General features: G+C 43.1%; 2 protein-coding genes across 6 annotated transcripts in view; one reads left to right on the top strand and one right to left on the bottom strand.

The window, feature by feature from the left end:
- Window positions 1-1112: 1112 nt before the first annotated feature.
- On the top strand, window positions 1113-12386 carry prima1 (proline rich membrane anchor 1). The gene is made up of 4 exons (XM_034110897.2): window positions 1113-1927; window positions 2747-2888; window positions 5264-5396; window positions 11662-12386. The coding sequence occupies exons 1-4, from the start codon at window positions 1646-1648 to the stop codon at window positions 11759-11761; spliced, it is 657 nt and encodes a 218-aa protein (XP_033966788.1). The 5' UTR covers window positions 1113-1645; the 3' UTR covers window positions 11762-12386.
- Window positions 12387-16253: 3867 nt separating this feature from the next.
- Window positions 16254-24759, bottom strand: part of LOC117467930 (protein unc-79 homolog) — a 33626-nt gene continuing 25120 nt past the window's right edge. For 3 of the 5 annotated variants that reach the window (XM_034111862.2, XM_034111863.2, XM_034111864.2), the window contains 19 exons: window positions 23496-23597; window positions 22914-23030; window positions 22625-22727; window positions 22407-22547; window positions 22242-22280; window positions 22023-22135; window positions 21597-21682; window positions 21031-21204; window positions 20671-20739; window positions 20466-20576; window positions 19132-19236; window positions 18956-19033; window positions 18745-18834; window positions 18067-18242; window positions 17555-17738; window positions 17255-17458; window positions 17058-17135; window positions 16924-16965; window positions 16254-16825 (listed from right to left, as the gene is read on the bottom strand). In XM_034111862.2, coding sequence (XP_033967753.1) covers window positions 16637-16825; window positions 16924-16965; window positions 17058-17135; window positions 17255-17458; window positions 17555-17738; window positions 18067-18242; window positions 18745-18834; window positions 18956-19033; window positions 19132-19236; window positions 20466-20576; window positions 20671-20739; window positions 21031-21204; window positions 21597-21682; window positions 22023-22135; window positions 22242-22280; window positions 22407-22547; window positions 22625-22727; window positions 22914-23030; window positions 23496-23597 — 2201 coding nt within the window. In that variant the 3' untranslated portion in view covers window positions 16254-16636. The remainder of the gene's footprint in view (window positions 16826-16923; window positions 16966-17057; window positions 17136-17254; window positions 17459-17554; window positions 17739-18066; window positions 18243-18744; window positions 18835-18955; window positions 19034-19131; window positions 19237-20465; window positions 20577-20670; window positions 20740-21030; window positions 21205-21596; window positions 21683-22022; window positions 22136-22241; window positions 22281-22406; window positions 22548-22624; window positions 22728-22913; window positions 23031-23495; window positions 23598-24759) is intronic. The other 2 variants (XM_071207239.1, XM_034111865.2) reach the window with 2 other exon arrangements.

Here is a 24759-nt window from a genome sequence, read left to right as displayed (position 1 = left end):
AATGTATGCCAAGCTTGTAGCATCATACAAGACTTGAGGCTGTAATTGCTGCCAAAGGTGCTTCAACAACGTATTGAGTAAAGGGTGTGAATACTTATGTTTATGTGATATTTGAGTTTTTAATTTTTTATTATTTGCAACAATTATTTTAAAACTATGTTCACTTTGTCATCATGGGGTTTTGTGTCTAGAATGTTGAGAAAAAAAATACATTTAATCAATTTGGAAATATGGCTGTAACAACAAAATGTGGAAAAAGTGAAGGGGTATGAATACTTTCCGGATGCACTGTATAACTCCCAATTACAAAATACCTTGTGGTATAAATTGGTACACTTTGCAGCTTTTGGACAATCAACAATTATCACAATAGTATATATATATATAATATCCAATTTTCAGTGCGAGGAGTAAGTTGAATTATTTTGTTTTCTAACAGGATGAATTATTTCACTCGATCCAAAACCATCCTTCTTATTTGCTTCCCTTATTTGCACCAAGATAAACACAGGGTTTTATTGCTTTAGTAATGTGCTTTAGTAACTTCCAGTAAACTGAGAATATCACGTTGTCTCTCTCTGTCCATGGCTGTGGGCTGTGGGGTAATTTCATAACTGTGCCTTGTGAAGAGTAAACCACCAATAATATTATGCAACTCTGCTCAACTACCCATTTCAGTCTGATTATTTTTTGCACTTTGGCCTAAAGCATCACATCGTATAAACCATTTCACCATGATGGTTTTACAAAATAAAAATAAATAAAATGAAGCTCTGGTTGGAAAAGAAACATTTAATAAATATCTCATAAATGTCTTTGCAGTTGAGCATTAGCAGTGAATGCCAGGTTACATCAGTATTGTTTATCTCAACCTACTTCGGGACATTGGACCACTGAGTGTTCTTCTCGCAGGCACAAAACAAACATGCGGCAGTGTTTTCAGTCGGTAGGCGTCTCAAGCGCTCTCTCCATCTCTCTCTACTTGACTTTAATTCGGTCTTGTACGCGTCATCCTTATGGACTCGCCTCCACGCATTGTGGGCTATACTTTCTGCCTGGACCACTATTTAAAAAAAAACAAATCCAACCTAAACAAGCAAACACAAACAAACAGCTGACATTACCGACGCCTACATAACCACCTCCTGTGTTGTTTTTTAAGAGGAGGGGGGACTTTATGAGTAGCGGAGGGTGAATTTGTTTGAGCACACGCTGTCAGGATGAGCTGATGTGAGCGCTGCATCAAGTGCGCGGTGGTGATGCTCCCGTATAAAATGTATTTTGGCACAGAGGGGGATGCATCAGTTTAACCCTCGGCTCTGCCCTCCGGACTCGCCCATACAGTGTTCAGCCTAGATAAGTTGAGGGGATGTGTGATCCTATTGTGAGGAATCCTGCCGCACGATATTCCTGAGGATCTCTCTCTGTTCGCTTTTTTTTCCCTTCAACTTCGATGGCTTGAGTGGCCCATTTGCACTCATGCTTGCAGCCGATGAGGGATGTAAGGTACGGGCCATCTACCGCCCTCACATTGCACGGAGTAGCGGCGTGATTCAGGTCGCTATCTGAGTGCCAATAAGAAAAAAACTACTTTCGAGATGTGAATTATCGAGATTGCTACTCATTCCACCGGCTCGCCTGTCCTATGCTATCGACAACGGGATTTCAAGAGGAAAATGATTGTGGCATAAACTATTTCTGGAGACGCTTGTCACAGATATCGCCGCTGAACTGGACAGGGTGGATGGTTATTTCCCAAACAGTTCAAGCCTATGTATACTGCATTTATTTGTTGGAACCCCTGCCTAGTATCTTCGAGAACAGCGCAACAGGAATGCTGGTCCAAGATCTAATGCCATTTACTTTAAGTTTTTGGCCTTTTTTCTTCGGTCATTGCCTTCTCTCACTGTTTTTACTCTCATGCCAGGTAAGGATCGGGTTCAGCCGCTCCACTTAGTCAATTTACGCATGAGATTATGTCACACTATAATGTAACTGGAGTTGATTTACTGATGGATAACAACTGTATAACTGATTGATTTTTTTCAAGAAACTTATATACTCATTATATTATTATAATATGCAGTGCAGTACTTTGTTTGTTTACACCAGATGTTGAGATCACCAGTTCACCTGTATTTAGGTAATACTGACAGGCATGCATGTGTAGAGTTTCCAGCAAGAAATATAGCTATGCACACACACTCTTTTCTTGTGCAGTGACATGGAGTAGCCAACTGTGTTTTTTATAACAATATTTAGTTATCCCACCAGGATCCCTGCATCAGGCATATGTTAGTGATGAGTATTATAACCTCTGCCCCACGCTGCTGCCTACAGATAGTGGTGAGCTGTTGTTCACACACACTCAGTGTTGCCAGGGTTCATGTGTAATGTGATCTGCTTGAGTTTCCAAGTCCACCCACGCACACTCCTCGGGGCAGCCTGCTGCCCACTCTGTTGGTGGGTGGTTTCTTACAGGGAGCGTGCTGCAGCCATAAACCCGATACTATTCTGCATGTACTACATACACAGCAGCCCCGGTGACAACAACACTGATAGGAAAATAATGCAGAGAGGATATCCACAGGGCTGCTAACTGAGAGGCTGCTGAGTGTTCAAGCCTCTCCATTTGTGATGCACAGTGTTGTGCTGATGGCACTCATGAGTAATGCACTGAAGGACAGTGCCACAATAATTTCAATGTCTCTCTCCCTCTCCGTCTCTTTCTCTTCCTCGCCATAAGGGAGAACTCCAGAGGTCATGCTCACAGACTGTGGCGGAGAAAGTTAGCGAACAGTGCCAGCTGGCATGCCACTGTAGAAGATACCCCCCACTTCCTCCTCCGCCACCTCCTCCGCCTCCTCCACGGCTACTGGGCACCACAGGTAGGACTCCCAGCCCTCACTCCCAGGTTTCACACATGTCTCGCTCCAAGTCGGCCTGTCTCACTCTGAGTCTGCTCTCGCCCCACAGTAGGATCTCATTCCAAGCCAAACGCAGGTGTCAAACAACTGGCTAATCTGACCGTTTTTACGTGAAGTGTTTCCTTTTATGCTCAAAAAGAAAAATATACCATCAACCCCCTGAGATAACTGTGCGAGCCCCCGTGCATGGGCACTGTTTCACACGTGTGTGTCTGTGCGTGTGATAGAGCCAGCAGGATGTTGACAGCTGAACACAGGACTCATTTATGCCGGGTCTGACCTCCGGGAGTACCCAGCTGCCTGTGAAATCCATGCCCGCTGGGCTGTCAAGCTCAGAGTTTCAGTGGTGGGTTTCCCCCGGAGGACCCCTGATTAAAACACAGATGAGTTAATTCAATTAGCTTTAATTTGTTAGAGATAAGCATCTAATGAACCAACCATCTAGTTTAAGCTTAATTTTGAAGTTGAGCTGGCAGCAATGAGGGTGTGTGTGTGTGTGTGTGTGTGTGTGTGTGTGTGTGTGTGTGTGTGTGTGTGTGTGTGTGTGTGTGTGTGTGTGTGTGTGTGTGTGTGTGTGTGTGTGTGTGTGTGTGTGTGTGTGTGTGTGTGTGTGTGTGTGTGTGTGTGTGTGTGTGTGTGTGTGTGTGTGTGTGTGTGTGTGTGTGTGTGTGTGTGTGTGTGTTAATGCTTGTTTATAACAAGCATACACGTATATCTGTGAGGCTGCCTGTTGCAGCAGTTTTCCATCCGACACTCACTCTGAGATGGTAAATCCATTGACAGATAGGCAACCATATTTCATAAGGCTGCTTGCTGAAAGTTGATATGATTTGTATAAGGTCTCAAGCACCTTAATGAACAGTGTGCTGATATGAGACAGGTTTTAATCAAACACTTCCAATTATTTATTTCTGTCTGGTCAATTTTTAAATAGACCTTTCCCCCCCCCCGACTCAACATGTGAGATACCTATCAAGAGTTATAGACCCTTCTCCGAATGTTGGTCATTGCATAAATGCTGTCAGGATCCACTGTAAGCGAAGGTGGGAGTTTGAATGCCCAATTACAGACAGCGCTCGAGTGGAACTGTGAAAGCTGCATCCATAAACAGCGGCACATCAGGTTAAATATGATAAGCAGGCCAATTTTTATTCCTTTTTAACTTTACACAGAAATGTTTGCAGAGGGTGGAGACGCCATGAATAATTCACTTAAAGGGAGTTTTTGTCTTCAGTTTTCAATTTAATCTATACAGGCGCATAATTACCCTGATCTTCCTTCCGTAGCCCAATTTGCAGAGCAGTTAAAGCTGAAATCCTGCCTTTAACCGTAGTCTTTAAAATGCAATGAATATGCATAGCTAAAACTGGGACAATGACTGAGATCTTATCTATCTGCTTGAAGTCTTTGAAAAAAAAGTGATACCATTGGCACTGTAAGTTAAGTCTATGTGTGCTAAAAATGGTTTCCAAAGTCCTTTCAAAGGAGCGTGCTCTATCACAATGAAGTAGATCCTTACACTGACCGAATTAAATCCTACAGCCGTTGACAAAACGCAGGATTAAAATGGAAATTTGGCTGAGAGGAGGTTTTAAATTCACTGACTTATGACGTAGTGTGCTGTACCAGGGAAAGCCGTGAGTTGTTATTTGCTTCTTTGAAATGTGCTGTGTTGGAAAATAGTCCACAGCATTACTAAGGAGTAGTTGTTGCCATGGTGTAAACCCTTCCTCCCATTCATAACAACATACCTGTTAATGCAGGAGCTACAAGTTTGTTATTATATACAGCACACAGAGTATTTTCTCAGGAGCACAAAACTGGAACAAATCGGCATTCATTGATTGATAGATATGCACATGACTAAACTGATTTATAGATGCTGGGAGAGTATCAAACGCTGCAGAAAGAGAAGAGAGACGTTTTGCATTACAGATACGAAGTTGCTGATGCACATAATGTTATACAACATTCTGGTGAGTGGTCTTACACCACTGATCTGATGTAGAAAGAGCAGGAGGTTCCTGCAACAGTAATTGGTGTGGACAAGAGTGCTGGTGTACGGAAGGCTGATGGGACCTTAAATGATTCATGGTGTCGGGTTAGATATCTTTGAACGTTGAACCTAAGACCTACAGAACAGACGAGGACACAACTTCTTCCAAACTCAGAGACCTGGGAGGAAAAGTTGTATAACGCAATCACTAAAAAAAACTCAAGTCATTGTTTTATCTTAAGGGTTGAGCTCTCATAAATGTTTTTTCATTATTTTTCTGATTTATTTTTGTTTCCGACCCTCTCCTCCTGCCCCCTCTTCTTCTCTCTCTGTTTCTCAGTGCCAGAGACCATGGAGCCCTCGTTGAGGCCCTGGTGGATGGAGATGGACATCGTAGTGCTTGGAACGGTGGGCTGTGCCTCAGTGGTCTTCCTCCTCTCAGCCATCATCATCTGCTACAAGGCCATCAAGAGGTTGGATGTTACTCTTGTCTTGTTCTGTTCTTGTAGTATTTCCGTAAGAACTTTGAAATATTTTGTGAGGACAAATTGAAATAGGATCTATCACAGGCAGGCTACCCAACACATCATGTGTAATCTGACTCATGTTTAGACTGTACTATCCCTCCTACCTGTGTGTGAGGCTACGCTGACCCTGTCATCACCCAGCTGGGTCACACTGAGGTCAGAGGTTAGATAATGGACTGGGTTGTAAATGTCACTGAGAAAGATCCACTACACTGAGTCGCCCGGAAACATCATATAAATTAATTTATCGAGGCGCATTATGATCCGGCTTTAAAATATACTGTGTTGATTTCTAATTTGCATAAGTGTCTAAAGCTTTCTAAAACAGCAGCTGGATTCATGAAAGCGAGAGGCGAGCAGAGGAATCCCAAGACGCCGCTGTGGCAGCGGGACATATTTCTCCCGTTTGGCTTATTAGAGAAAAGACTGCGTGAGGTTTTAGACTGCAGCACAACCCAGACCCAATTCTCTGTGTGACATTCAGGCAGCACCGTCTCACACATGCACTCTGACATCCACAGTAATGTTCGCAGACATTTTACACACTCACACACACGTGCATATCGTGCGAAGCACTGCACATGCAGGGATTTGTGTTCACCCATCCATAAGCTCACAACATCTTTACATACATAGATACATCATGTTGGCATATTTACACACTCTATAAAATGACTATAAACATTGACTCTCCACACACCCATGTGAAAACAGCCAAGGATGTATGCGCTAAATCAGGGAGCTACTTCTATCTTTTATTGATGTGTATTTAAATTGATTTAATAGCATACCTTGTTATTTTTATGGAATTGTATTAAGCCTGTATGCCACATATGGCTTTCCTCAGCAGAACTCTATTTCTCCTTTCTTTAAACAACAAATAGGCAAAGTCAGGCAGTGGAAGTAATGGGTGGTTGGCTCAGGAATTCATTATGGCAATTCTCCATCCCCCTGTGTAGCCAAGGGGCACCTTTTTTAATGCAGCAGTGGTAGAAAAGTGTTGTTGCAATACGGGCTCTAGCCCCAAACCCAAGTCATTATTTATGAATTAATTTGCGCAGTCATTCAGTCGCAGGCAACATCTTTTATACATGCAAGCAGGTCGTGTCCTGAAGCTCTGTGGGCTCTAGACTGCAGACTTTGTGCCACGCCAAGCTGCCCTCTCTGAGAAGGGAGAAATACACATGTCCAGCCAGACTGGCCTCATTAGACATTCATTAGTCACCAGCCAATAAGAGAGCAGTCCAGGAAAAAATGTGATCCCTTTAACATTTGTCACGGATGCTCTAATCATCCATCGTTCTGAGCGGAAGGCAGAGGAAACAACACAGCGAAAAGGACAGGCAAATGTTGTCTACGAAAGCAAGTAAAGGCAGTAATTGAGCGTCCGAGTCAATAACAATGTGAGAGAGGGTTTGTCAGTGAGAATAACATGGCCAGTTATACATAGCGCTTGCAGCCCCTCAGTGCTTCGGGCTTTCCCAATGAAAATTAGCTGGACGAGGACCAGGGCCTGCCTGAGCACCACAGACAGCAGAGGAGCTAGCTCTGCGGGTCCCAGCCCTGCTGGCCTTTTGTTATTTTTTATAATCTTTGTCTGCCAGTCATGTGTCTGAAGCAAACGGGCTAGGATGGAAAAACACTTCCATACAATTCTATTCAGAGTCCACAGCACCAGGGAGGCTGGTGCGTGCAAGCATTGAGGAGAGGATTCAGACACACGCTGCGTTTCAGTGTTGCTGTGCCATCCAAAGCTAAAGACATGATGCTGCTGTCCAGGCTGTCAGCCGGCCAAGAAGCCAAAACAAGCTAAACTCAGACCAAGTGACTAATGAAGCTAGAAGCATTTCCCAATCACTTACCGCTCGGGGAGGCTTGTCCAAAGATGGATAATACATCACAGCTGCTCTATCCAAGGGCAAAGAGAATATCCAAAATACAATACAAGGGAAATACTTGTCAGGCAAAATGGTTAAAAATTCAATATTTACTAAATACATTATTAATCTCCTCTGTTTTATTTTTAAAATTACTACACCAGCACCATTAAAACTGGCGACAGATTTGTACAGTCTGTTTTTTATGTGTTTTCTTTTAACCATAGCATGTTACTCTAATTTCCAGATGGCTGGAGTAATTGTAAACAGCTCAACACATGTCCCAATTTCGCCATGATCCATTCCCCAAACTTCAAACAGGAATGTGCGCTGTGATTGCACAGCTTTGATATGAAATATTCATCTAACCTGTAAAATGTTGTGTTGCCTCCTGCCATGTGTCAACAGCATGGCATCTATTATTGAAGGCCTGGGTAGAGGTCGGCTTGAGGCCCTGTGTGGCGGCCCAGAGCGACATGGTCAGTCTGAGCGAAGATTACAACAAACAGGGCCAGAGCACCTTCCAGCAGGCCTAAGTTCACCAGCGTCAGAACGTAGTGGAAGAAATACAGACCTGGCAAAAGTTAAATAATTGGTGAGATGCAAGGACGCTGCATAACTTTTAACGAACATTGACCTTGCTGACTTTTTATTCCAAGTGGTAGAATTCCCAGACTGGCTGTAAACACTGCCGTCTGTCCCTTAGAGAAACGTTGGTATATCCCAACTCCCCTAGCTGCATCTGCATCGGCCAATCATCTCCCCCGCAGCGAAATGTGTTTCCATCCTGAGGCTGGGCGGTTTCTATTCTGAGGTTTTCCCCGGGTCCCATGGGGACACCGGAAGCAGCATCTGTCCTATATGGCCGCCATGTTTCCCTGGTGTCCTCAGCCCTGTGACCCCTCCCAGCTGACAGAGTCCCACAGGAAGTCTTAGTCATCATTGCCACATGTTTTGTTTACAACTTTGCTCAATGCCATTGGCTCAGATCATCTGCAACAGCCCCAACAACTCCATGCAGTTTGCGAAGTTCAAAAATCTGTCATTTCTTGTCATCTTCTTTAAAACCGCAATGTCCAGGGTTAGATTATGGCCATGGGACCTTATTTTCATGTCATACCCCTCTTTCTCCCTCCCCGTTTATAAAATGTCAAATAAATACGAAAATGCACCAAAAAAAAGGAACATTTAAGAAATAAATTGCAAAATCATGACAATAGAGTCAAAGTCAGGGGATCATAAACGTTGGTAGGATTTGTCCTCCGGGGACAATGAATGTGTGCAAAATGTCAGGTGTTGAGATATTTCAGTGTGGCACAAAGCCAAGGGCTGACAGACTAAAATTGCAATTCCTATCCATGCTGCTCGCATTGCTAAAAATGACAGAGGAGGCATGCTGAGAGTGTTTATTATTTCGACCCCATTGTGACAGTTCTTATTTTTTTGAGTGAATCTTTAAAGACTGGTAAAGACTCTGAGAGTGACTTTGTTGACAGATGAGAGTTTCTGGAACACAGGAGGTGGAGGTTCACAGGGCTGAACTGACAGCTGAAAAACAGCCGAGACAGGAACCGTTTAAAAACCTGACAGCAACAAGACGTTTGAATAATAGGTGTGGCAAAAACAGACTGGCGAAAGTGCACGGGAGAAACGAGAAAAGACAGCAGACCAATTTAGTTGACAGCAGGCAACAAATGAGCATGTGCACAAAAAAAACTCGCCCTAATTGTACATTTACAAGACTATCAATCATATTATGTCCAATAAATGGCAAAAATGACCTAACAGAAATTGAAAGATTTTACATAAGACGTCCATTTTTATTTAGAGTGTAAGACAGTCTGTCAATGACATGAGGGGGCATAATGCAATCCAATGTTTAAGCATATCAAAAATGCAGCAATTTTAAAGCTCACAATGTTTGCATTTCACTTCTTTTTACTGAGATCTTAAAGGAGAGAATACAACACAATCTTACACAACAGCAGCAGAAAAATGCTGTCCTGAGGCTTTGTATTTTTTTTTGCTGAACTTTCATTGTATAATGGCTAACATGCATCTAGGCTGCAGCAGCTAAACCTCATTAGTTAAATTGACCAACATTGGATTTTAATGTTTTCAAATTAAATGTATTACTTGGTAGAAAACGAATGTGTTGTTTCTTATCTCAAAGGGTACACAGTCACTTTATTAATATATTTAAGAGTGAATCCTCCTCCCTCTTACACAGTCCAACCAAAAATTAAACATAACAAACCGTAGTATTGGGTTACATGATGAGCTCATCTCACCCTGTAAGGATTCCCTCGCGGCACATGCCCGATAAGGGAAGAAGATTTGTGCTGGACTGGACTGAGAATGACTGTCAAAGTTGCACTGGCCAGCCAGAGCTTTCAGAGCAGGGGAGAAAAGAGGAGACGCTGAGCAAAGATGTCGCTCAAGGGTACTCTGTGGCAATGAAGGCATAGTACAGTGTTGAGTGGGACAATGACTGTACTAACTGTATTCAGATCTGTCTCCGAGTTACATAAGCCCGAGCAGGGGAGGGCAGCTGAGGGGGTCGGTGCAGAAGCCACAGTACACTGGACAAATATAATAACCACAAAGGCACAAAGTAATGCATGAAAAGTGCTGCATTGAATGATACTGCTCTTCAGTAGAAGCAAGGATCATGTGTTGCAGCTAGTGTGCACCAGAACGTACTCAAAGAAAGGACAGAGTACTACCCCTTGTTTGGAGGAGTATATGTATCGATGTTATTCCCAAGTTGTTTTGACAGCCACACAAATATTCATTACTTAGGGGGAAGATTGCATCTACCAGTCAGGGTAGGTAATTGCTGTATCCCCTGCGTTGCAATGTTTATTTTCCTCCTGTCTCCTTGCAAAAGTGACCTTTGAACATTTTCCTTATTAGAAAGGATTGCTGAGACCGGAGCAGCGCAAAAAATCAAATCAGCCTAAAGGTTAACAGTCTAGAACAGTGGTTCCCAAACTTTTTGTGCCCAAGGCACACCAAAGGACAAGTCAAAATCTCAAGGCACACCTATTGTGCAAAATAGCCCTGATAACACGTGTTATCACTCATATGTAAAATATCTGTAAATGTGCATAATTATTTACAAGACAACTATATTACTCATGAAATATTTAGTAACGAAATATTTCAGAAATGAATTTGAAACGTTATCAAATTAGGCTTCATCAAAGCAGCAACACACTCATTTAAACCAGACAGGTCACAACATTAAAAATGAGACAAAGGAAATTCAGCACAGATAACTGTCAATGCAAGGAAGCTGCATTGTCCATGGTCCTGAACTACAAATTATAAATGTAACATTTCAGCAGAGTCGTTACTAAAAAAAAGTAATATATTACATATTACATATTACTTAAGTATTACACTACTTCGTTACTCTCTACATAAAGTAACTCGTTACTTTACTCGCAGGGCCGGCCCGCCCCTCCCTGCAGGCAGATCACGCAGACTGCTAAAGTTTCAAATGTTCTCTTTAGTTCAGTTTCCATCCTGAATGTTTTCCTATCTGACCATGGCTGTTCTCTGTCTCCTGCTATCTGTATATTTTGCGCAGTCTATCTATGCTCACGCTGTTGCGTCGGCGTGTTCTCCTGCGTGTTGGCCATGTGTTGCACTGGAACCAGACACCGCAAAGACTTCAGCCGAGCACGTACGAACTGCGCATGCGTGAGTGGCAATAACTCTCTTACCAGCAGGCGGCGGTAGTGTGTATTCGTCATTCAAAACAGGCAACAACCGGAAGACAGAGAAGAAGAACAGACGTGATATAAACAAACACATAGCGTGTGCGGTAGCTCCACCTTAGCATGTTTTCTTTGCAGGTGCTTGTTGAGGTTTGACGTGGTGTTTACAGCAGTGGATAACAGCTTCTGGCCTGGACACAGTTTGCACTTCACCGTCACATTCCTGTCTATTCTTCGGATGAACTCAAAATAATGGGCATACGTCCTCCACCCCTCGAGAGTTATCGCTGACTCAGCCATGTTTATGCAGCACTGCAGGTGGAGATGTAGTCGCGCAGATTACGTACATATAAACCTACAAAGTACTGATATAGTAAATAAAAAAATAATTATTTTTATGTAGTTGTATATTGCAATAATAACGTATGGTTGTCACAAAATCCCACGGCACACCCGGACTTGCCTCACGGCACACCAGTGTGCCGCGGCACACCGTTTGGGAACCACTGGTCTAGAAAACTCTGTTTAATGACATGGCCTTCAGCTGAGGGTAAATGTAACGTCTTGTCAAGGAATTTATCTTGACTTTATGAAAATGTTTATTTGCAGGAAACCACTACGAAAGGAGGAGAATGGGACAAGTCGCGGGGAATATGCCATGAGCATCCGTAACAAGAAGGCCATTGGTACGAACAACACTGTGGTATAGACTGTCTCCAGATAGACAGGAAGTGACATCACAATTACCGTCTCTCACCTAAACCCCCCCTGAATACAACAATCCCCTCTCACCCAGAATGCAACAGGGTTTGACCCGAGGTTTTCCAATAGGTTAACCGTCCCCTCTTTGCTTGGCATGTTGCCCGGACTGAAGACACCATTCAGCTCAAGAGGAGCTGCAAAAGTTGGAAGGAAAAAAAATCAAGGCAGAAAGGACGGAGTGAAAAATCCACAAACCCCCATGGTGTCGAAAGTGGCACAGCAGGCTGAACATTATGCTCTTAGTAACAGCAAGTGTTGCTGACAGGCTGGTTGGCTGCTGGCTGGAGAGGGACTGTCTGCCAGTCGGCCGCAGATCCAGACCTCACACACTGTTGACATCTGCAAAGGAACAACAGACAATACAGCACCCAGGACACGAGAGGCCCATCATACACAATAAATAACGTGCATGCAGTTTTTACAGAGAATGCAACATTTTTTTATATTCCAGTCCCAACACTGTCCATCTTTTGTTCTGCATTTTTTGAGACGGATGCTTTGTGAGAGGCATGTTGTTCCTGTCGGTCCTGGCTGTCAGATGTGGATTCATATGACTATGCAATTTAAAGAAATCCATATTGAAAAAAAAAGAAGAGCAACGACATCAACAAAGGACGTTGTGGTTATTTTACCATGCCAAAAATGCTCAATGTAATATACTTCAGTCATTCATCCATTTATTTGTTCAATTTAATTACTTATCTACCTTTTGAATTTATTTTTCTACTTAAAGGAAAAAAAACCCTGTCTTGTAAGTTACTCATATCTTTACAAATCTCAAACATCTTGATGAATTATTTTTATTTCTTGATAGCTCTGTTTTTTAAGTGAATAATTTATAAACCGTATAATTCATTTGTGATGCTCCGATGCTTTAAGCCTGCTGTCAGTTTGTTGAGACACTGATGCCGAAAACGCGCTTGCTCTGCAAAGAGTTTTTGTATCAGTTGTTTTGTCTCTGGGTGTTTGATATGCTTGTCTCTGTTTCCCTGAGACTTCAGAAGTCAGTGGTCTCTTTGTGTCTCTATATGTGAATGTGTGTTTTCTGAACATTATTTCTGTGCTGCATCATAATGGCAGTTTCCATTGTTGATTAGTTCTCTCAAAGCAAGCTCCCCACTACAAGTTAAACCTGCTCACACAAGTCGTTCGGTTGTTTCAGAGTCTTGGGGTCAGCGAGATGCCCACAGCCGTGCTTTGTTTGAATCTTTATTTTTCCATCTGTCAAGTAGGGCTTAGCTCATCGCTATAGAAACAGGGGACATGAGCCCAGGGCTGACCTTGTGACTGGCGAGAGACAGGAGACTTAACCAATAGCCAGAGATCAGGTTGCACAGAGGATGGCCTCAGCAGGGATGTGTGTGTGACTCAGTGCTTTCACCGGCATCCTCCACATCCCCGCTGGAAAAACACAACTGAGCTGAACTGGAGCATCACACAACGCTGCTCTGCTTTTATAAATTAAATCTGCGTGTGTATGTGCGTGCATGCGTGTACGTGTGTGAGGGCGTGTTTGTGTGTGTGTCTATCTGTCTGTGAGTGTGCATGCGGATGAGTGTACTCAGTGAGAGTGGGCTGTGCTCTGTGGCTGTCAGTTAAGTATAGATATTGGCTAAACTGTGGACATTTGGTAAAACACATGCTTGCATCTAAAACATGCACATATATTAGCTACCAGTATACCCCACCATGTACCTATATGAGAGAAATGATGGATGCATGAATGTAAATATCCATAATTAAATATCTGCCTTCTGGACTGTTAATTAATGTACAGTGTGACAGAACATATGTTTATACATAGTAAAACTTAAACAATGTGCTACCATTTAGAATAATGTCAATGTTGTCATGTTGATGGAGCAAGCCATTCATGTATATATGGCAATCAATAGTACATACACAATTTATGCATTATACCAAACAGATAGAAAGATGTGCATAAGTTGATTTCATTGCTGAGTTTTTCAGTTGTAAATAAAACTGTACATAACAACAGACCCACAGTCTATTGTGTTTAAAGAGGTATATGTACACATTGAGATCTGTTATTATGTTATGGCAGACAAACTGGCCGTCTGTGATAAAAATGAGATGTTATATTTAGCCTGTTCCCGTCCTGTCTGTGTTGTTTGGTCCACGTCTTGGGCAGAGATCTGTGCTGTCCATGTCTGTCTGTCCCCCCCCCTCCTGCAGTGGAGGACATGTTCTCAGTCTGTCTCACACAGTGCATCTTTAATGAACTACTCTCCGTGGGGCCTAATGACGCAAACAAGAAAAACTTGTAGGTTGCATATTGTGCTCGCTCTGGTCTCGGTAAATGCTCATGTGACAAAAAAATGTGTTACGGATTTCTGCAGCTCAAGCAAGAACACAAGTTACTTTTACAAAATAAGGGTTTTAACAGGAAGTTAAAAGATGGTAGCAGATTCTGAAACACCTCTGTGAAGTGGTTTCCTTCTTACATTCAATTGTATGGACATGTTCCCATTTTAATTTGCACATTTTAATGATGTGAAACAAACAAGGGGGACAAACCTGTACTCCACAGGCTGATGCAGAGGAGCACTGAAGAGGAATGTCAATGAATTATAATGTGAATGAGGGACCGTAGAGTTTGCCTGCTCCGCTTTAGATGTGCTACTTGATGATAATGCCAATGGACACTCTGAGCAATTTAAACATTCATGCATTGTCCAGCCAGGGCGCTGTGAATTTCACTGTTATAAAAGCAATGTGACAGCACTAGGCGGGGGACCAGAGATTGTCCACTGTCTCAACAAGCTTTACGAGGCTCTCAGAAGGTATTTCCATAGAGCAAAGTTCCTACAAATATCTGGAAATTGTTACTGTACAAAACTAGCAGCATGTTGGAGACTCTTTAATCAAGAAATGTGACTAATGTACACACCTGGTGTTACACTTTGCTGATGAATGCATGTGTGTGTTTGTGTGAGAGCCCGAAAAGGCTTTTCAAAGCTGACCTTCACAATCTGTGAGGACCCACTCACACCCTCTCTGCCTGAGAGGCCTTTGGTCAGCGTTAATTACCCTCACTACCTCCAGCTGCCTGCTCATCAGGTCAGCGCTCCCATATGGTCCTCCAGGAGGCAGCAGGCAGGCAGGCAGGCAGGCAGGGGCGGGGAAAGTGCTGGATACCTGTGGGACACTGATTACATAAGCTGCTGCTAATGAGAGAGGTTCTTTGGAAAAGGGCTGCGAGTTCAAACGATCACAACGGTGGCAGTGGCTGACAGATGCAACCCCAGAGCAAGGGGGACTTGATTAAACACACAGACACACACACACCTGTGCACATGCTGACACACACACACACACACACACACACACACACACACACACACACACACACACACACACACACACACACACACACACACACACACACACACACACACACACACACACACACCTGCATCCCACATCACTTTAAAAGACCAACGGTCACAGAGGCACACAGCAGGAGAGGGGCTCTTTGATGAGCCAAGACGAGAGGTTGATGAGCAGGGGCACTGCAGCCTGATTCAGCTAGCTTGGGGTCACCGGGGAGTGTGTGTGAGTGTGTGTGTGTGCATGTTCATTAGTCACATTGTGTGGTATCATTACACTAGTGACTCATTTGGTCCACACCTCTCAACATGGGTCCTTTTACACACGCAGTGACTAAAAGAACATTACAAAATATATACATGCAAATCAAATTTGACTTATTTTTGTCGGATAAACCAATTTCTTCTCGCAAAAATACATTTATATCATCAGATCTAATTCATCCTAAAGCTTGATAATGAAATCCTTGCAGCAGCAAAGATCAAAACAGAGATTAATGTGCTGTTCGGCTTTCTAGCCCTGCTGTCATGTCATCTGTTATTCTCAGACAAGAGCTTTGTGGTAATGCGGTTAGACCTCACAACAATGCTTAATCACAACAAACCACATTAGGCCAAAGGTAATTGTGTTTGCTTGGTATATGCGTGGGCCAATCTGTTTCGCTGCTGCCAATGAAGAAGGGAATGGACAAATGGGGAAGAGGTGCCTTCGACTTTAGGGCGGGGAGGGGGCACAACCAAAAGTCTTGTTTACCTCTAATGTCTGACTCCATCTTATCAAGTTACAAAGCTGCTGCTGCAACTCAGACTGGCCTCTGATCGATCAGAGCTCTGATGGCGAGAGGCAGCATGACTGACAGTCCGACAAGGATCTCAGACGGGAGCTGAGTAATGCATGTCATGCCATTTTCCCGGACACACCTGAGGTTCAGATTCTCGTCTAGCAGAGTGAAAAACAGAGCTGATTTTATCTGCATTATGGTAAACTGGACATTTTCCAAATCAGCCAGGACATCAAAAGGGCAGTAAATGTCACATTTGAATTTAAATGGGATTTGAAATTCATATGAAAAGAAAGTGTACTCATCGTTTAGAAAAACTCATTCTTTTATTATTCGGCTTGCCACCAAGCAACTTAAAAAGTGATAGAATATGAATGTAACATAGTGAGAGTATCTTATATTCAACAAGCATTTGCTTTCACACTCTCACTATTACTAATGTCAATAGAAATTCTCTCTGTTGAATACAACAGTTAGGCACCTGATACAATCATCCCTGCCAAACCTTTAATTATCAGCTCCAGTACTTCAAAATAGCATAGATTTACTGTACAAGTATGATACTACTGAAGGTGCTGAAAATGATCCAGTCCATATGAATCCCACACATCATCGGTTTACAGAAGAGTCTGTTTTTTGGTCAGAGAGGATGCAGGCAGGTCTAAAGACCCAGATGTGAGTAGGAGCAGGTCACATGGGGTAGAACTGCGAGGCGGCCTCAGACGACTGGATCTCCACCTGAGCCATCTTGAACTGGGTGCACTGCAGCCATTTGCGCAGGGCAATCGGGGGGGCACCAGATGTGGGGCCCAGCAGACACTGATGGTTCACACGGTTCTGGATGGCCTGGAGACGTAACTGCAGCCCCGCAGAGAGATGCTGATGAACAAGAAAAGGTAAGATGAGTCTGTAATCCTCTTAAGAGTCAATGGTTACCTGCATATTATAAATCTGTATCAACATCTTAAAAGCTTTACCTTAAGGTTTGACTGAATCATGGGTAGCCACATAGGAATTAACTGTAGGAAGAAATGAGGATGGATAAGTATTAGATTAGTGTTAAGGTGGTTATATATGAACCATTTAGAGAGATACTAGAGTCATATCAAACCTTGACAAAGATGGTTGAGTTGCACTCCTGCAGGGCTTCCATCAAACTAATGACATGAAGACACACCATTTCTACCATCTGAGAGAAAGAAACAAAAACAATCAAACTGTGATTTTCTCTATCATAGTTACAGTTTTCACATCATTTATGAAACAGAAATCATTCCAGACATTTTAATTAACAGGCAGAACACTCACTACTTTATTGTGGGCCATGAGCTGCAGGATGCTGGGTGTTACCCGACTCCAGAACTCCAGGCCAGTGAGGATGGCGCTGGAGGAAAACTCGGTCTGGTTCTGGTTCTGCAGGGACGGAGCAGCGGCCGCCTGCTCGCAGTAGATGGTCCACAGCTGGGCGAACATGAAGGCGTGGAACAGAGAGCACATGTGCAGCACCGACGTCTGGGGGCAGAGATCAAGAACGATGTGAGGTGGTTATATAGATCATATTAACACAGCCTGGGTGGCGCCATTAGATAGATTTGTTTTCTGTCTGACCTTTGACTGTTCTGGGAAACCGATGAGGATGATGATAAGATGATCTGCAATGTGGGAGCCAGCATCCAGAGGGATGGGCATGCAGGAGGTGGAGCCCTGGTGCAGGGCGCAGTGTGTCAGGGAGCCCAGAAGCAGCCAGGACAGCTGACGGATGTGGGACACACACTCAATAAATTCTTTGGGCCTGCAGGGAAAAAAAGGTTTCAATATTCAACAGAATTGTATTTGATTTCTTCATAGGATTATACTAAACATCTGTTAGTTTAACATTGGTGTTGGTTCACGAAAGGTACATAAAACAGATTTTGTTGTATCCGCAGTGAAGATCATTTTCAAGGTTTGACCACTCACACACACACTTTGGCTTTCACACCAATACACTTTCAACATGTCTTACAACCTTGCTGTATACAGTATATCACCACAGATAGATGAGGCAATATGTTTTAATGTAATTCGGGACTGTCTCTTTAAGACATTACTAAATCCATCTGCTGTTTTCTCATTTTTACCCTTGTTGCATGGTGGATGGCGGATGATAAAGCCAAGGAAGATATCGGACCACAGCTTTGTTATCACGGTGATTGCCTTTGCTGATCTCCATGGCAGCAACTTGTGCCAAGCCCACTTTCAGGTTCCCCCCGAAAGTGTCCTCATGCAGAGGCTGACAGCAAGCCTTCATATGGCTCTGCGTAACACATTTGGAAAAAGGAGAAGATAAGGCTGGACAATAGGACATATATTACATTACATTGCATTTAGCTGACGCTTTTATCCAAAGCGACTTACAATAAGTACATTCGACCAGGAAGACACAACCTTGAAGAAAACAGAATCATATAAGTACATCAGGTTTCATAGAGCCAAACATTTCAAGTGTTACTCAACTGGCTTTAGATAAGCCAGTCCTTTATTAGTATAAAAGTGCTCTGTTAGCAGTTCTTTGTTAGTAACTCTATCGCTCGAAGTGGAGTCGAAAGAGATGAGTTTTCAGTCTGCGCCGGAAGATGTGTAAACTTTCTGCTGTCCTGATGTCAATGGGGAGCTCATTCCACCAATTTGGAGCCAGGATAGCAAACCCACGTGTTTTTGCTGATGGGAACTTGGGTCCCCCTCGCAGCGAGCCGTTTGGCTGATGCAGAGCGGAGTGCACGCGAATATAATATACATATGATAAGAACAAGACTTACTTTAAGTTTGGTTAATGTGTGCATATCTGCAATGAAGTCCAGGAGTTCACTTATGTATTGTCTCATGCATTCCATGGCTGCTGTTGTGCACTGTGGAGAACAAAAGAAGTTTATCCTTTCGGAGGAATCACAGCGGGCTCCATCTTTATTTCCTGCTGCTTAATGTGGCTGATTCTAATAGGAGACAAACACACATCGGCTAAAGTCTTACCCCCGGCAGTGTTAAGATCATGTGCTTTTGGATGATGGTGGATTCTGCTAGCCGTGTACCGATATCTGCACAAACAAACTGAGAAATCCCACAGTGGTTTTACATTTGTATTCAGGATGCAACACTGTGATTTATGTGGATCTTGTAAACTGTGCATAAAAGAGCATTCTTTTTACCTGGACCAGCAGTAACAAGTTTGTGTCGGGCAGAGGAGACTTGAACTTGAGAGCCTGCAGGAGCTCTAATACCACAATGCGGGACATGTAGAACTTATCTCTCTCCTGGATGGGGAGATAGAGAGTGGAGTAAATGTACCGATGCAGCAAGACTGCCTTTTTCTATTATCACTCTCCCTTACTCATGCTGCGAGGAGAGCATAAACTCTGTAGCCTGAATAGAGGGGGAAGGACAGGCAGCGAGAGGGGAGGGAGGGGAGGCAGGGAGACAGAGAATAGACAGAGAATAGGGAAGCTGAGGAGTAGATTTAGGCCAGTCCAGATCTCTCCTCCCAGAGTCCCAGGCAGCTCAGATGAGGCTGTCAGGCTGCCTTCTCCCTCCCTGAGGACAGGCTCTCTCTTTGTTCATCCCTTCCACACAAAGCCCAGCTGCCTGTTTACAAACCACACTGTCATCTTCTGGCTTCCACTTTGCCTCCCTCTTTCTCTATGCAGTCATGTTTGCTTATATTCGGCGCAGGCACATGCTCCTCCGCTCGTACAGAATGCAGAGCTGCTTCTGACTTAATGCGCATACCTGTACGCAGCACTCTCATAATTAAAAGTTAATGGAGCATGTCCGTTTGTTAAATAGCAAATCATACTCTGCTCTTAAGCTAGAGGGCCCAGTTGCATAGTGCAGTGCGGCTTTCACAAATGATGCATGGCGGGACAAACTTTAGTAGGACTAGTAAATGTGACTATGTGTCCTTAAAATCTGACCTCCAAAGATAACTGGGGGGAGCTTCCCAGAAAGCTCACCTCTTCATAAAACAACTGCAAAGGACAGGTTCCAAAGCAATTGCTGATAGTGACTCTGGGTTTTGAAAAGTGGATATTATACGGTGAGGAATTGAAGAGGGTCTAGAAAATCCATACTGCAGGAGACATAAAGCATGCAGCGCTGACAGTGGTAGAGGACTGAGGCTCCATCTGGCCCAACCGTGCAGACAGCCCTGGCTCCATCTCTGTCTGAGACAGCCGTTCAGAATCACACCGGTCGGCCCTAGCACACCAACTAATCATGTTAATCAATACTAGCTGATTGCCTACTTAATCATCTGTGACACATGGCCACATTTCTGGCTGACTGGAGAGTCAGGGAAGTAGGTAAAGCACCCACAGAGTGATGAGCCAGAGGCCTGTGAACAGCAGCTTAACATTTTGAACACTGCAGATTAGTTAAAAAGGTTTAACTCCTTAAATACTTCCTGATTACTGTCAACATGGGCTTTCTTCCTACTTATGATACTCTATTTACACTAAAGATGTTATGAAAGCACACTCAAGAGTACCTTGTTGAAGCCTTTGTAACATAGTCCGCACAGTTCTACGAGGTAGGAGAGACTGAACATGCCATACTGGATGACAAAGCTCAGCAGCTTGGAGAAAGGCTCCAGGAGGCTCTGTAGGGAGGAAGGAGACGAGAAAAGGTTAAGATAACAAAGGCTTGTATTTTTACTTTTCGGTAAAGTATGACAAATTCTGCTCTGGGCTTACCCGGATTGCATTTGTAGTTGGGATTTTTAGTAGACAAATGATTATCCTTAAACTGGAATCCATGGGGCACTAATGAGATGGGAAAATATTTGGACTGTCAGTTGGTTTTAAAATACCGACGTGGAAATACATTGCATGATACAGAGCCATATTCCTGGAATTAAAATGTGCCTGCAGTGATAAATTGATTAGAACACATTCAACTGACCTCCAAGGTCAAAAGCGGCAGAGTCAAATCAATTACAATTGTAAGACTCTGTCCTATTGAACCCGACAAGGGCACTGCAAGATGCTTTTCCTCCAGCCATAATCACATTAGACCATATCAGACCATGACTAAGTGAACGGAAGAGTATCTACCTTCAGAGGAAGCACAGAGGGCAGTTTTGTGAGGAAGGTCTGGAACTGGTTGCAGATGGTTGTCCACAGGTTGCTAGGAGAGTCCATGGGAAGGGCCTCCATGAAGGTGGCGATGTTGTCCAGGCAGTGCAGCATTGTGCCCCCTGCTGGCAGACTCTTCTTGTTGTTCAAGCCCTGGAGGGCAGAGGCATAAACCATAACAGGGTTATATAAGGAGATTCTATAAGCGAAGACATTTCCATTTAACTGATCATTCAGTCCTGATCAATCACAGAGCTGATGATGAGAGCGGGGGTTTAGCACAGTGAAGCACAGATGATTGCTTGGATGAGCTCATGCGTCAGTGGGTTGTTATCTGTGTCATTTATTTAGCTTTAACAGTAACAATAAACCGGTACAGTGGTGCAGAGTAAGGCAGGTTTTCTGGAATGCCCCAATGATGTGTTGCTTTAGATGGGCTTATGCTGTTCATGTAGCTGAAGCCAGAACAAATATATTTTGCTTTGACAAGAGCTCCTCCTGCTGGGTAAATGACTCAACACAACTGCCTTAGAAAGAAACCTCACCTCAAGCAGCATGTTTAGGGCAGCAACAGAACTCAAATCATTAAAATCTATCAGGGAGGATGCCAGTGTTCGCAGAAAACTTCCATCTGTAAAAAGGAGAAAGGTAGACACTAAGTTTCAGACACATTCAAATAAATATGCAAAGAAAGACTGCTATTACTACTATCCAGGTTTATATCTGTGTCGTATTGTCATACTGATATTCTGTACACACTGTGAAGACCACTGAGACAAATGTAACATTTGTGATATTGGGCTATATAAATAAACATTGATTGATTGATTGATATAAATCTGTCATCAAATATAGTCAAACAAGGTGGAAAAACACACAAATGAGCACTTAAGACATGTTGTAAGTCACTATAGAAATAGTGTAAGTACATTCATAGGATTTTTGAGTAGAGTATAGTGGAGTGCGCAGACCTTTGATGTTGCTTTGGAAGAGTTGGGGCAGGATGCCATTAGGGGCCAGCTGGTGAAACATACAGCGGAGGAACTGCTTGGCTACACCTGCTACATTTCCTGGGATCAACATACTGCAAAGACATCACAGGACGAAAGGCAGCGTTGGACAGGGGGGCACACTTCACATCTATTATTAAACTCAGCCATAAGCACAGTAAAGGCTTTAATGTCTCATACCTCTCAGCTTGTCCAGAGAAATTGGCACTAGATGCCAACCTGAAAGAAGTTAAAGCAGTGGGTTAGGATTCAGGGATGAATTATGCATGAGTTCTGAGGGCGAGTTATGAAACTTCATTTAACGCTGAAGTGCTGTGTGGATATGGATTGCAGGAACGGCTGTACCTGCCCACAGACTGCATGATGTCGAGGAGCATGGGCGCAGCCAAATCAGGGCTGAGGTGGATGAACATGGAGAGAACCACCACTGCAAGGCTGAGAGTCTCCTCGTCGTATTCCTCCAGCACGGCTGCACAGTCCCGACACCTGGGACAATGCATAGAAAAACAGGCATGTTTAAGCATTATGATGACCTGTTTTTAGACAGGTATCTGTTCATTTACCTGTCAGACATCGTGGTAGGCTGCTCATCAATAAACTCCTCGGGCGCAGGGACAAACATGCTGACTGTGCTTGGTGCAGAAAGCAGACTTGTCTTTGTAGGGCCTACAAAAAAAGGAGTTATGAAATAAAACAATAGAAAGCTTTTCTTGTCAGTTATTAGTGGCTGGTTGATGAGGAATAACATGTTGGTTTACTGTTTCTGCAGTTTTCATCTATGTGTTACTACTGTATGTCCATATACTGTATCTCCTTCTATGATGGGATGAAGAAAAGTCTAAAGTGACTGACCCGTCTCCCAGGTGCTGATGTTGTGTGGCGCACTGGATTGGTGCTCCAGCTGTCTCTTCATTAGCTGGCTCATGGTCAGCGCTCCCAGGGAGCCGCGCTTCACCTGACGGTACTGAGCTAAAGGTCAGAGAACGACACCTGGGGTGAGGCAGCTGCCAAGACCGTTTCATCAATACCAACAACTGTGTGCGGTTACATTGATATAAACTAGACACACATGAAAAAAGGGGAATATTGTGATTTTCTTTAATCATAAGGACAAAATGAGGTCAACAATTTAGCTTAGTCTGTATGACTAACTACACAATTAGGATAAAAGCAACATTAATTTGGAAAAATTAGGTTGTAAAATGTCATATTTCTCTCTGCATTTTCTTAGGAAATCTTAAGGCAAATGTCAAATAATATTATGTTATTTTATTTTATATTTCTAGCATCAGTATCTATTTTAGTTGTCTGCAGGGGTTATAAATAATAGCACCAAAAGAAATAGTAAAACAGTTAGAAAAAGGCCCTCTTAACAAAACCACAACAGTCAAATTGAGTTTATAAGGAGACCAAAGTAGAGTATTTGGATCCTACTTGATACTGAAGAGCGGTGGCTTGTTTCAGGCATAGCAGCTTCGAGCGTCGGTGCTGAAGCCGACTCTCGTGGCTTTTCCAATGTGGACAGAACTTTGTGATCTGCAAGGCAATATGGGTAAATAATGGGCGGGGCTTAGCCATCAGAATCTGGCCAGAATGTATGCCGATAAAAGCTGATAAGATATGGACATTCAGTAGTAATAAGCACTACTTTTGCTACCATTTGTGATTGTTTAAGTGTTTAGTACTAATTTAGTAACCGTTATGTGAAGTTTAATTATTGTTGTTTGCTTGTACGCAGATTTAGAGAATCAACGTTGGAAATTTGATCTGTGATTAAAGTCTTCTTCTTAGTTTGCAGTGACGTGTAACTGTTTGGCTACTTCTGAAAAACGTTTTAAGCGTTAGTATGAAACAAAAACAGTGAACACATACATAGAACACCACAGGACACCACACAGCTGGAGTGGTTAGTTATATACAGATTGGAGGCATTTTTCAGTGTTCACATTTGTTTCCATCCTCAAATAACACATTTCCCTGTGTGTGATTTTTATTTGTGCTGTTGTAATTTATTGTCTTCTGTTTGCTATTGTAGTAAAGTGTTTTTATTGCATGTACAGCACTTTGGCTCGACCAAAAATCGTTTTACAAATGTGCAATATAAATAAAACTTGATTTTATTTCCTTTGTGTCCATTGTGAAATGCCTACTATTTTTGGGTGCATTTTCCCAGCATACCAGGCTGCCATCGGTACCATTGTTCTGAATATGGTTTGAAAACCTTTTCCTAGAATTGTGCGATCCATCAAAGAGATCAACACTGAGATTGAAACAAAGGAAGTAAACGCAGCATCACTGTAGCCTTCAGTCCTAGACTGAGGAACAGTTGATGTGCGAGAGTCAGCAGTACACAGTGATCTGTCAGGAACATAAACTGTGACGAGGTCAGTGAGTAAGTCAGCAGCGAGGCTGTGAAGTGATCCGCGCGGGATTCAACAGTTTTCATCATCTGCTCATTTATTTTCATATTGTACAGAAATGGAAACAGCTTTATTGTAATTGTTTGCAAAATGGTTAACTGGGACCTTAAAGGTGGGGTCGGTAATTTTGGAGAAACCAGCTCGAGTGCGCTGGAATTTGAAAATACACAGCCTGAAAAAATCTGCCACTTCCTTACAGAGCCCCTCCTCCAATACACACGAACGTGCACATGACCAATGAGGGCACGAGATAAGTTTGTGCACAGATGGAAGGCTGA

The sequence above is a fragment of the Pseudochaenichthys georgianus genome, chromosome 22 (assembly GCF_902827115.2).
Source record: "Pseudochaenichthys georgianus chromosome 22, fPseGeo1.2, whole genome shotgun sequence".
In the NCBI taxonomy this organism is placed as follows: Eukaryota; Metazoa; Chordata; class Actinopteri; order Perciformes; family Channichthyidae; genus Pseudochaenichthys; species Pseudochaenichthys georgianus.
This window is presented reverse-complemented; position numbering and strand designations above follow the sequence as displayed.